Genomic DNA, 12,539 nt, shown 5'->3' with positions numbered 1-12,539 from the left:
TTTTTTACTCATCATTTGCAGAAGAGAAAAATGAACAAGTCAGTCATTTCAATGTTTAACAGCAAGATGGTGGAAGGGGTTAGACTTGTCATCAGTTTTAGGCTCCTTCAAACACTGTAAAAACCACAGATGTATTTTGACATTATGAAAATTGAGGCTAGTTTTGTACTGGTTCAGATTCTGGCTCTGTTCCTTAATAGTACTGTGACTTGGGGCAAGTTATTTAATCTTTGAGGTTAGTTCCATCTGTAAAAGAGGTAAATAATTCATTCCTCATGGGGTGGTTCTGAAGATCAAATGATGTTTTGGCCTAGCAACTGACCTTCACATACATGCTCATTGAGCTTCACTTCCATGCTCATGGGCATGGAAGATGAATGGTGAAAGGGTAATGGGATAGTTGAAGAAATGAAATTTAACCCTATCTCACATCATCACTAAAATTAATTCTGGGTGCACTAACAGGCCTAAATATTAAAGGCAAAACTATGTAATTCTTTTTAAAAATATATTTATTTATTTGGCTGCATCGGGTCCTCGTTGTGGCATGTGGGATCTCTGGTCGCGGCGCTCGTTTGGTCGCGTGGGCTTCTCCCTAGTTGTGGTGTGCAGGTTTTCTCTTCTCTAGTTGTGGCATGCAGGCTCCAGGGTGCATGGGCTCCAGAGCGCGTGGGCCCTGTAGTTTGTGGCACGTCGGCCCTCTAGTTGAGGCGTACAGGCTCAGTAGTTGTGGCACGTGGGCTTAGTTGCCCCACGGCATGTGGGATCTTAGTTTCCCAACCGGGGATCGAACCTGTGTCCCCTGCATTGGAAGGCGGATTCTTTACCACTGGACCACCAGGGAAGTCCCAAAACTATGTAATTCTTAAAGGAGAGTATCTTCATGACCTTGGAATAAGGAGGATTTCTTAAGACACTAAGGCATAAACTATAAATTCACTACAAGAAAATTAAGAACTTATCAACAATCAACGGTTGCCATAAGGAGAGAAAAAAATTAGCCAGAAGATAGTGGCAACACATAACTGACATCAAATTAGTATGTAGAATATTAAGTAACTTGCACAAGCCAATAAGAAAAAGGTAAGTCAATAGAAAAACAGGCACCATTTCTTTGCAAAAGTGAAATTCCAAATAGTAAACATAGGTAAAGTGCTCAATGTCATCAGTAATGAGATAAATAAAAAACAAACCTGCCATGCAATCACCTACCCACAAGACGCAAAAAATGAAGAAATCCTCAAAATTCTAAGCATTAGAATGGACACAGCAACAGAAAAACAACACTGCTGATAGGAGTGTAAATTATGAGAAATTTTGAAAACAGTTTGGCATTATCTAGTAAATTTAAAGAAAGGCATACCTGATTTCTAGTAATTGTATTCTTATTTACATGCCCTAGAGGCTCTCCTGCACATAGGGACCAGTAAGTATGTAAACCTGAAAACACCCTAACCTGGAAACTCCTCATGGACATGGATGATGTTGAACAAAAGAAACAAGTAATGTTCGTAATGTTATTCCATTTGTGAAAAGTTTGTAAACAGGCAAAAATAAACTACACGGATTAGGGGCACATACGTGGTACAACATGCAGAAAAGCAAGGCAACAATTGTCATAGAAGTCAGAATCGTATTTATTAATACTTCTAGGGGGATTGTGGCTAAAGGCCTTTCCCCCAGGGAGGATGACTCTCCTGTTCTATGCTCTCTTGATCTGGTGGTGTTTTCCCAGCTGTTCACTTTATGATTCTTTAAATGTATATATGCTTTATAAATTTTTATCCATGTATGATTATCTCACAATAAAGAAAATTAAAAACCAAAAGAAGTAAAGAAACATAATAGAACTGTATGCTGGCCAATGTGATGAAGAGATAAACATCACTCCATTTCCTCGAAATATCAGTCTATTTCTAACTCGGCCACTGTTTTAACAATTGCTGGGCTTCCCTGGTGGCGCAGTGGTTAAGAATCCGCCTGCCAATGCAGGGGACACGGGTTCAAGCCCTGGTCTGGGAAGATCCCACATGCCGCGGAGCAACTAAACCCGTGAGCCACAACTACTGAGCCTGCACTCTAGAGCCTGCACGCCACAACTACTGAAGCCCATGCGCCAAAACTACTGAAGCCCACGCGCCACAACTACTGAAGCCCACGCGCCACAACTACTGAAGCCCACATACCTAGAGCTGGTGCTCTGCAACGAGAAGCCACTGCAATAAGAAGCCCGTGCACCACAACGAAGAGTAGCCCCCACTCGCCGCAACTAGAGAAAGCCCGCATGCAGCAACGAAGACCCAACACAGCTAAAAATAAAAAATAAAATAAATAAATTTAAAAATATATTTAAAAAAAAACCAAAACAATTGCTTATCTAACTAGGTAATAGCTCAGTTTCCCCAAACTGATATAACTTAAACCTAGTGTCATCTGATCACGAGAGTTTTTTTGCGGTACGCAGGCCTCCCACCGCCGCGGTCTCTCCCGTTGCGGAGCACAGGCTCCGGACGCGCAGGCTCAGCGGCCACGGCCCACGGGCCCAGCCGCTCCGCGGCATGTGGGATCCTCCCGGACCGGGGCACGAACCCGTGTCCCACCCATCGGCAGGCGGACTCCCAACCACCGCGCCACCAGTGAAGCCCCACCACGGGAGTTTTTACTCCCTGAAATGAGAAAACGCTGGCTTTATCTCTGCACCTTTCCCTCGATTACTGAGACCATTCCTCGTTGCTTTTTATAAACCAGTGAATTCACTGGTTTAAGTATCGTGATTTGGGCTAACAGTTTTAGTAGATTTCTGCCTACTGTTAATTGCTTCAGGTTTTCTACGTTCTTTTGGTCCCCTGCGAGTTAGTTGGTGAAGAAGGGAAGCGGTCAGGTGGGTTCGATTAAACCCAGCCGGACCCAGTGGATGAAAACGTTTGCACGTGACTCGCATCCCCTTGGAAATGCAGCCCTAGCGCTCCGGCGAGGCCCTCAGGGTGAGAGACCAGGTTTCGCCCTCCTGCTCCTCAACGCGAGGTCCTCCTCACGCTCCTTTTCCTTCTCCTTCCGCTCCGGCTGGACCCGAAGTGGCTCAGAGAGGGCGGATTTCTCCGCTGCCGGCTTCAGGTTCCGCGGCCCCCCGCCCCTCTCGGGCGCCGCGGGACCGCCCGGCCGTCCTCCCGCCGCCGGGAGCGCTGTGGGCCGCAGCGGGCCTGGTCGCAGACGCCGTGGCGGCCGCCGCTCGCCTGAAGGGAGCTGCTGGCGGGGCCCAGGGAGTCCCCACCCGAGACCGCGCCGCCGCCGCCGCCGCCATGGGTAAGGGGAGCAGGCCGAGAGCGGATGCCCGGCCCTCTGTGCTGGGCCGAGGGCTCGGCCGGGCCAGGAGGACTGGTGGTGTGGCATGGAGGCCTCGGGGTCGGGACTGGGGTCCGAACCCGGGTTTGGGCCTGGGCGGGGGCAGCCGGGGACGCAGGGGCGCCCGCGGTCGCCATGGCAACGCGCGGCCGCCCCTCGTTCCCCCCCCCGCCCCCTTCCCCGTTCAGGGGCCTAAGGGCAGAGGTTTGGTGGTCCGTCGGCTTACGGGGAGCGAGAACAGGACCGGCCGGGGTGCAGCTCCCGGGTCGGGGACGGGCGATGACTTTTCAGGTTTGGGGGTGGCGGAGGGAAGCGTCACAGGTTTGGGCTTGGGTTCCAGACGCCGAGGGCGGGAGAGGGGCACCGATGCCGCGCAGGACCCCGGGTGAGCCCTCCGTGAGGGTGTTGGGGGCGCCCCGAGCCCTTGGGCAGCCTTGCTGGCCTGGGAGGCAGGGAGGCAGGGAAGGGGCTCTACAGGCAAGATGCGGGAACCGGCCCTTGGGCGCCTGTGGGGGCCGCAGCCCGGGCGGGGCGCGACTGGGGTGCAAACGCTCCTCTACTCGGGAGCTGCCGGCGCCCACCAGGACCTACCTTCGAGCAGTTATAAAGGCGCCCTTTGTCTGGTTGTCGCATCGTACATTACGGATTGTGATGGGCACTGTTAAGAAAAATGAGAATTGCTGCAGATTATGAAACATCGACTGGTTTCGTCCCCGAAAAAAGAGGGAGTCATACCACGATGCAGATTTGAAGCAATGATGTCTTGTGCGGAGATTCTCCACCAGCTAGCTTGGTCGTAGCAGTTGTGACTGCATTTTAAGTTGCTTAGGATTCAGTGTCACGCTTCACGCCTGGCTATCTGTGGTCAGAAGTAAAATACTAGATCATTGGGAACCCTGGACTTTTTGTCCAGGGAAGCAAAAACGGACATTTGGTTTACTTGGACTAGTAAATTTGTCAGGGATTATGAGACAGTATACTAAGTGCGTTATTTTTTTACACTTCATTTTGGCATCTGTGTTTGCTGAAAATATTTCTGCCAGTCACAACAGTGATGAGAGTATGGGGAAGCATCTGAATTTATAAGAAAACTGAGAATAAAATTTGTGGGAAAGAAAAAATTTTTGTGAATTGGAAGTATCAGGTAAAATCAGTTTTTAAAAAATGTATCGATTACCTTGATATTCAACTGGATCAGCTGTGTGGAAGGTCAGGGAACTTTAAGGTGAAATTGGACCCTGCTTTTATTTCCTCTGGGAAAATAAAGGAGTCCTGCAATACAGAACTACAATTGCAATGAAAAGAGACAAGATAGAAAGAGGGTTAAAATGAGTGAGAGTTGAATGGCTTCTCTTGTGCCCCCTATTTTATTTACCTGTCATGTTTGTTATGGGTGAAATTGGAATCTTAGAATTTTAACTACGTTTTATTGCCAGTTTATTCTGAACATTTTTTTGCTTTTGAATTCATCTTTGATGGTTCCTGCTGTCTGCCTTTGCATGAGACCCTTAAACATGTTGTCTGTTACTCTTAGCTCCAGAGAAAGATTTAAAAAAACTCAGTCTCCCTGAAGAGGTACCACAAAAGTAAAATAAATACCCTAGAATAGCCAATTTGCAGACTCTTGAGAATAATTCATAAACTTTGGCTGGAGTGAGCATTGTTCTATGGTATGCATGAGAGACATAAAAAGAAGTTAACTAGGGGTGTATGTTAGGAAGACTTACTTGTCCACCAAGGAAAAACAAACCACTGTTGGTTTTACAGGGGAAGGAAAGGGTTTGTATAGTTTACAATGTCAGTTCTTTGCAAGTGATGTTGGACTCCTTTCTTGTGCTTTCAGCTACAAAAGACCCTACAGCTGTAGAGAGAGCAAACTTGTTAAACATGGCTAAACTCAGTATTAAAGGACTCATTGAATCTGCTCTAAGCTTTGGCCGCACTTTGGATTCTGATTATCCCCCTTTGCAGCAGTTCTTCGTTGTAATGGAACATTGTCTGAAACATGGTCTTAAAGGTATTGTGAGATTTTTTTTAAAAAAACCAACTATAGAATCTCCCCCTCCCATCTTAAATATCCTTGAAAATGTGATTTTTTTTTGAGGCCATAATTACTGTTACTTTAAAAATACTGGGTGGGTTGGTTTGAGGAGAAAATACCCTACTACTTTATGTTTTCTAATGGGTGGTCTTCAGAAAATCCTTAGTTGTTAGTGTTTTGTAAAAAGTGTATTTGTATACTCTTTTGTTTAAAAAAAAAAAGCAATTTATTTATTTATTTGGCTGCATCGGGTCTTAGTTGCAGCATGCCGGCTCTTTGTTGCGGCACATAGGCTTCTCTAGTTGTGGCGCACGGGCTCCAGAACACTCAGGCTCAGTAGTCCCGGCACGCCGGCTTAGTTGCCCTGTGGCATGTGGGATCTTAGCTCCCTGACCAGGGATTGAGCCCACGTCCCCTGCGTTGGAAGGTGGATTCTTAACCACTAGACAACCAGGGAAGTCCCTGTAAAAAGTGTATTTGATTTAAAAATGTTTTCAACATACTCTGAGCTGATTTCCATTTTCTAGGACAACTATAGAGTTATATAGAAAATTTTAAGCTTGGTGATTCTGGTATGAACTATAATTACTAGTTTGAGCTCTCTTGAACAAATACATTAAAATAGTTGATTGTTAAAATATGAACCTCCTTGGTGCATGGAAACATATCTAGAAAAATTGTCTTCTGGATTGGGTTATTGTAGAAATGTGAGTGCTCCCTGAAAGTGATGATAGCAGTGGATATTGTATTCATGTGTACATTTCATATTGAATTATTTTTATGTGTTTGTATCATATTACTGTTCTTTTACTTATAGTAACTACTTTGATCTCTGGTTCATATAATCAGAGCTGTGTAGAGGGCTATGTAAGAGTTGTGTACTAAGGTGACTATTAAAAAGGAAGAGAAGCTTGCTTTTATGTTGGTATACCAGAAGCCTGGGTAAGTTGGAAAGTTCTTTTTTTAAAAAAAATTTTATTGAAATATAGTTGATTTACAATATTGTGTTAGTTTCAGGTGTACAGCAAAGTGATTCAGTTATATATATATATAATATATATGTATATTTTATATATCTATATTCTTCTTTAGATTCTTTTCCATTATAGGTTATTACAAGATATTGAGTATAGTTCCCTGTGCTATACAGTAGGTCCTTATTGGTTGTCTGTTTTATGTATAGTACTGTGTATGTTTTAATCCCAAACTCCTAATTTATCCCCCCCTTCTTTTCCCTTTGGTAACCATAAATTTGTTTTCTATGTCTCTGAGTCTATTTCCCTTTTGTAAGTAAGTTCATTTGTATCATTTTTTTAGATTCCACATATAAGTGATATCATATGATACTTGTCTTTCTCTGACTGACTACTTCACTTAGTATGATGATCTCTAGGTCCATCCGTGTTGCTGCAAATGGTATTATTCCATTATTTTTTATGGCTAATATTCCATTGTGTATATATACCACATCTTCTTTATCCATTCATCTGCTGATGCACACTTAGGGGGAGTTTCTGACTATGGCACATGAGAGTAGGGGTAAATGTGAAAAGCAAAAGAGGAGATTTACCTAAACATGGTTTTAATAAAATGTATTTTAAACTGAGAAGGAGCTTTGGCATCGAAATTTGAGAAACCCTATATGTGATGTTATTAATGTATTCATTTTTAAATTAAAATTTGTTTATATTTATTGAGATATAATTGATATATAACGTATTAGTTTAATGGGTACAACACGATTCAGTATTTTTATATATTGTGAAATGATCACCACAATAAACCTAGTTAACATCCATTACCACACATAGTTACAAGATTTTTTTTCTGTGATGAGAACTTTTAAGATTTATTCTTAGCAGCTTTCAGATATACAATACAGTCTACAGTACAGTAACTGTAGTCATTATGTACATTACGTCCCCAGGACTTCTTTTATAACTAGAAGTTTGTACCTTTTGACCATCTTTACCCATTTCATCCATTCCCACCCTCCAACCCTGGCAACCACCAATCTGTTCTGTGTATCTATGAGTTTGGTTTTTTTGTTTTTTCAGATTCCACTTTTTCTTTAATTAGAGTTAAAATAATTTAAAAAATTATATATAATAGTGAAATATGTTCTTTTTGTACATGAATCAAACAACATAGAAGCACATGGAGCAAAAACATAATTTCCCTTCATTCTCTTCCATTCATCTCTCTAAAGGAATCTTTGTCATTCTTCCAGCTCTTTTCAGTTTTTCTTTCTTTCTTTTTTAAATTCAATTATAGGTGATGTTTTCTTTTACTCTAAATAAAATCATGCTGTATTATTCTGTGACTTTCTTTTTTTCCCTATTTAAAAAAAAGAAAACCTAATGGTATGGTTTGGAGATTTTGCCATTTACATAGAGATCTTTATCACATTTTTAATGGCTGTAAAATATTTCATAGTATATGTATACCATGACTTATTTAACTACTTTCCTCTTAATGTACACTTAGGTGTTTCCAGTTTTTTATTATTAAAATTATTCTGTAAGGACATCTTTGGATATATATGTTTATACACACATGCTAAGATTTCTTTAGGATTCTTAGGGGTAGAATTATTGGGTCAAAGGATATAGGTAACTGATGTCTGTAAAGGCTTCACTGATTAATCAAACAACAGTGAATGTGTTTGGTTCCCCACATTTTTGCCTACTCTTGATATTCTCAGTCTCTGAATACTTCTTTTAATACATCAGGAAGTCAACAGTCTTATCTCAGGCCTTGAGTTTTAATTTGCTTTTTGAAAAACTTCCATTTTATTAAAAAAAAAAAATAGCAGTAACATAGGTCTTTATTTTCCCCCAGCCTGCTGAAATGGAATTTGCCAAATGATGGCCATGATAGTTACATTTTAAACTCTTTTCTGAATATATTTTCCTTTACTTCCCAAAATATCATGAGGCATATCCTAACAGTCAAATGCCTATCTTGATTAACCATTATAAAGCTACTTTGTGCTGATTGATTTTTCTCCCCCAAGGAAAACTTGCCTATCTTGCTGGCTTTTGGGTGGTGCATATGATAGGCACACTGGATCTACAGGAGATCTGGTCAGTATTAGAAGGAAACATAGTGATTTCATGGTTTTATATTACCCGAATCTCACATTCAAATAAAAGGAAAAGTAAAGTCACAATTTTTTGTGTTTAAAAGTAAAATAACTGTTTGTCCTTGGTTTATTGAATAAACTGGTAAAGATCAGCCTGCTAGGGCCACCAGTCTTATTTTTGTACTGGTAAAGAATGAGCCTATGGGACTTCCCTGGTGGTCCAGTGGTTAAGAATTGGTCTTGCAATTCAGGGGACGCCGGTTCAATCCCTGGTCAGGGAACGAAGATCCCACATGCCGCAGGGCAACTAAGCCCATGCACTGCAACTGCTGAGCCTGCCCACCACAACTAGAGAGCCCGTGTGCTCTGGACCCCTCACGCCACCAACTACAGAGCCCATGCGCTGCAACGACTGAGCCTGTGCGCCACAGCTATCGAGAAGCCTGCGCAAAATAAAATAAATAAATATCTATTAAAAAAAGAAAGTTTAAAAAAAAAAGAATGAGCCTAGTTGTTCTTCTACTTTAATTACCTACTTGCATATTTCTGATATGGAAAAATGACCAAGGTGCATATTTCTGATAGGGAGAATATCAGAATCCTGATGAACAGGCTCCTGATCAACAGGGCTGTGTAGTGATAAGAGAGGAAAGGTCTCTGAATAATTGTATGTTAAGTTAGCAATGTTGAAACTAAGTATTTAACATGAGGTTACTACAGTTTTGTAAGTTGAAGTTACATGCATTATATTTTCTTTTTAAAGTAAGAAAATCATTTTTGAGTTATAACAAAACTATATGGGGCCCTTTGGAACTGGTGGAGAAGCTGTACCCAGAAGCAGAGGAAATAGGAGCTAGTGTCCGGGATTTACCTGGTCTTAAGTAAGTAATTTTATTACTTGTTCCTCCCTCACCATAGAAGTATATTTACTGTTCCTTAAAAGTACCTCACAGTCTAGTTTATTATCTTCTCGCAGCCTTCTTGCATTCTCTTCTAATAAAATTCTGTTTATTCTTTATGGCTCAGCTCAAATTTCATTTCCTTTATGAAATTTTTCTTAGCCCCTTCAATAAGAATTAAGTGCTGTTTCTTTTATACTGCTATCATTATAGTCACTCATATCACTTACTTAAATTCTGCATTGTATTGCAGGAAATAGGCAAGTTCTTTTAAGATAGGATGTATCAATAATGCATTTCTGTTTCCTGAGTATTAAGCTAATTTGCAGTAGTAGGCAGTTGTGCTATTTGAAGACTGATTTAAGCTAAAGCCAGGGCAAAGTCTCAGGAGATTTGAGTTCTCTGATAAGCCATTTATGTACCACAGGACTTGTGCAAATTACTTTTTTTTATTCTTAAAATTGGGATCTATATTGTCATCTGCCTGTTTGACTAGATGAAGGTGCAGCCAGCCCTCAATATCTGTGGGTTTTGCATCTGCAGATACAACCAACTTTGGATCAAAAATATTCAAAAAAATTTTTTTCAGAAGGTTTCAAAAAGCAAAACTTGAATTTGCCACACCCTGGCAACTATTTACATAGTATTTACTTTGTATTAGTTATTGTAAGTAATCTAGAGATGATTTAAAGTATCTGGGAGGATGCGCATAGGTTATATGCAAAATACTATGCCATTTTATATAAGGGACTTGAGTATCCATGGATTTTGGTATCTGAGGGGGTCCTGGAACCAATACCCCACAAATACTGAGGAAAAACTGTATATGAAATGTCCTAAAAGCTGAATGTTCTAACTAGTGACTCATGAGTGTTGAAAATTTTTTGCAGGTTTTTTGCTGTTAAGGCTAACGTCTTATATTCTTCAGGGTGTGATTAAGATAGAAGAGCTTACTTTAGTTTATCTTAATTCTTGTGAATGAGATAACTTTTTTTTTATGCTTACCATTTTTTGTCAGATTATCAGTTTGCTTTCTCTTAGCTTTACAATTTAGGGTTTTGTATGTTATAGGGAATATGGTAGTGTTTTCTGTTATCACAACATCCATATGTTTGCAAGTTGTACTTAATTGAGTGATAAAAGTAAATAGCTACTATTCATTGAGTACTGTATCAGGGTAACAGGATAATTGTTTTACATGAATTATCTCATTTAGCGCTTAAATCAACCTTAGGGTAGAGATTTTTATCATGATAATTGTATAGATGTGAAAAGTAAAGATCAAAGAAGTTACAGTTACTAAGTGGCAGAGCCAGGATTTAAACCCAGTTTTTAGAATTAAATAGCAAGTGATGTTCACACTTCATATTTCTTATAATGGTATATAAGGTGTAGCAATTTTGAACAAAGAGAGGAAAAGGGGAATTTAACTCTCAAAAAGAGAAATATAAGATTTGGTTTCATTTTAATATGAAAATACATGTTCATATTGTTTTTAAAAAGCCAAACTCTACAAAAGTAAAAAAATGTTTTCTGAAAAATAATATTCATTAAAATGCTAAGACCCCCCCCCCCAAAAAATGCTAAGCCCGAGGTGGGTGGGTGGTAAAAATAAATAAATTAAATAAATAAAATAAAATAAAATGTTAAGCCATAAGAAATTTGTTAGCTGTTTGAAGTGAAGATTAAGTTTCCTCCCACATTACCTGCCAAAATGTTCTCTGCATAAGAAAACATAAAAGTGTGAATGATGTATTTCTCTTTAAAAAAGTCATACATGGGCTTCCCTGGTGGCGCAGTGGTTGAGAGTCCGCCTGCTGATGCAGGGGACACGGGTTCGTGCCCCGGTCCGGGAAGATCCCACATGCCGCAGAGCGGCTGGGCCCGTGAGCCATGGCCGCTGAGCCTGCGCGTCCGGAGCCTGTGCTCCACAACGGCAGAGGCCACAGCAGTGAGAGGCCCGCGTACCGCAAAAAAAAAAAAAAAAAAAAGTCATACATGTTTTGTAAAACTTGGTTTTATTTTTACTAAATGATAAGAATTTGGATAAGAGAGATATGAGATTAAATTTTTTTTAGCAGGAGAACAAATCCACACTTTTATTTATTTACTTTTCAATAAGTTTAAATCCTTGAGGGGTATAGCATCACACCGATTCTGTCCAATGACCTTAGCAGGAAGGTTGCTTCAGAATTTGGTGCAAACCATGCCACTGTTAACATGAGCACAGGTCACCTTTCCCCAGATGGCTGGTTTTGTTCAGTTTGCCACAAGGAGTTACTGTGTTAGTTTTTGCTTTGTACACATCAGCACATCTCTTGCCTACACAGAATTCGTTTTCATCTTGAGCACAAACACCTTCAGGGTTTTTTTTACATCTTTATTGGAGTATAAATGCTTTACAATGTTGTGTTAGTTTCTGCTGTACAACAAAGTGAATCAGCCATATGCATACATATATCCACATATCCCCTCCCTCTTGAGCCTCCCTCCCACCCTCCCATCCCACCCCTCTAGGTGGTCACAAAGCATCCAGCTGATCTCCCTGTGCTATGCAGCAGCTTCCCACTAGCCATCCATTTTACATGTGGTAGTGTATATATGTCAGTGGTACTCTCTCACTTTGTCCCAGCTTCCCCTTCCCCTCTGTGCCCTCAAGTCTGTCTGTTCTCTACATCTGCATCTTTATTCCTGCCCTGCCACTAGGTTCATCCATACTGCTTTTTAAAATTCCATATACATGCGTTAGCATACGGTATTTGTTTTTCTCTTTCTGACTTCACTCTGTATGACAAATTCTAGGTCTATCCACCTCACTACAAAAACTCAATTTCGTTCCTTGTTATGGCTGAGTAATATTCCATTGTATATATGTGCCACATCTTCTTTATCCATTCTTCTGTTGATGGACATTTAGGTTGCTTCCATGTCCTGGCCGTTGTAAATAATGCTGCACGGAACATTGTGGTACATGACTTTTTTTTTTTTTAACATCTTTATTGGAGTATAATTGCTTTACAATGATGTGTTAGTTTCTGCTTTACAACAAAGTGAATCAGTTATACATATACATATGTTCCCATATCTCTTCCCTCTTGAGTCTCCCTCCCTCCCACCCTCCCTATCCCACCCCTCTAGGTGGTCACAAAGCACCGAGCTGATCTCCCTGTGC

General features: G+C 40.8%; 1 protein-coding gene and 1 pseudogene across 1 annotated transcript in view; one reads left to right on the top strand and one right to left on the bottom strand.

Moving 5' to 3' along the window:
- The window catches only part of RUFY2 (RUN and FYVE domain containing 2), a 78,900-nt gene that overhangs the window by 22,741 nt on the left and 43,620 nt on the right, over positions 1–12,539 (top strand). Inside the window, 2 exon segments of the mRNA XM_055080956.1 lie at positions 5,186–5,359; positions 9,232–9,349. Coding sequence (XP_054936931.1) covers positions 5,186–5,359; positions 9,232–9,349 — 292 coding nt within the window.
- LOC102993916 (60S ribosomal protein L35a-like) overlaps positions 10,168–12,539 on the bottom strand; it is a 4,954-nt pseudogene continuing 2,582 nt past the window's right edge.

Source organism: Physeter macrocephalus, chromosome 20 (genome assembly GCF_002837175.3).
Source record: "Physeter macrocephalus isolate SW-GA chromosome 20, ASM283717v5, whole genome shotgun sequence".
Taxonomy (NCBI): Eukaryota; Metazoa; Chordata; class Mammalia; order Artiodactyla; family Physeteridae; genus Physeter; species Physeter macrocephalus.
Note: the sequence above shows the minus strand (reverse complement) of the source record. Positions and strands in the feature narration are given on the sequence as shown.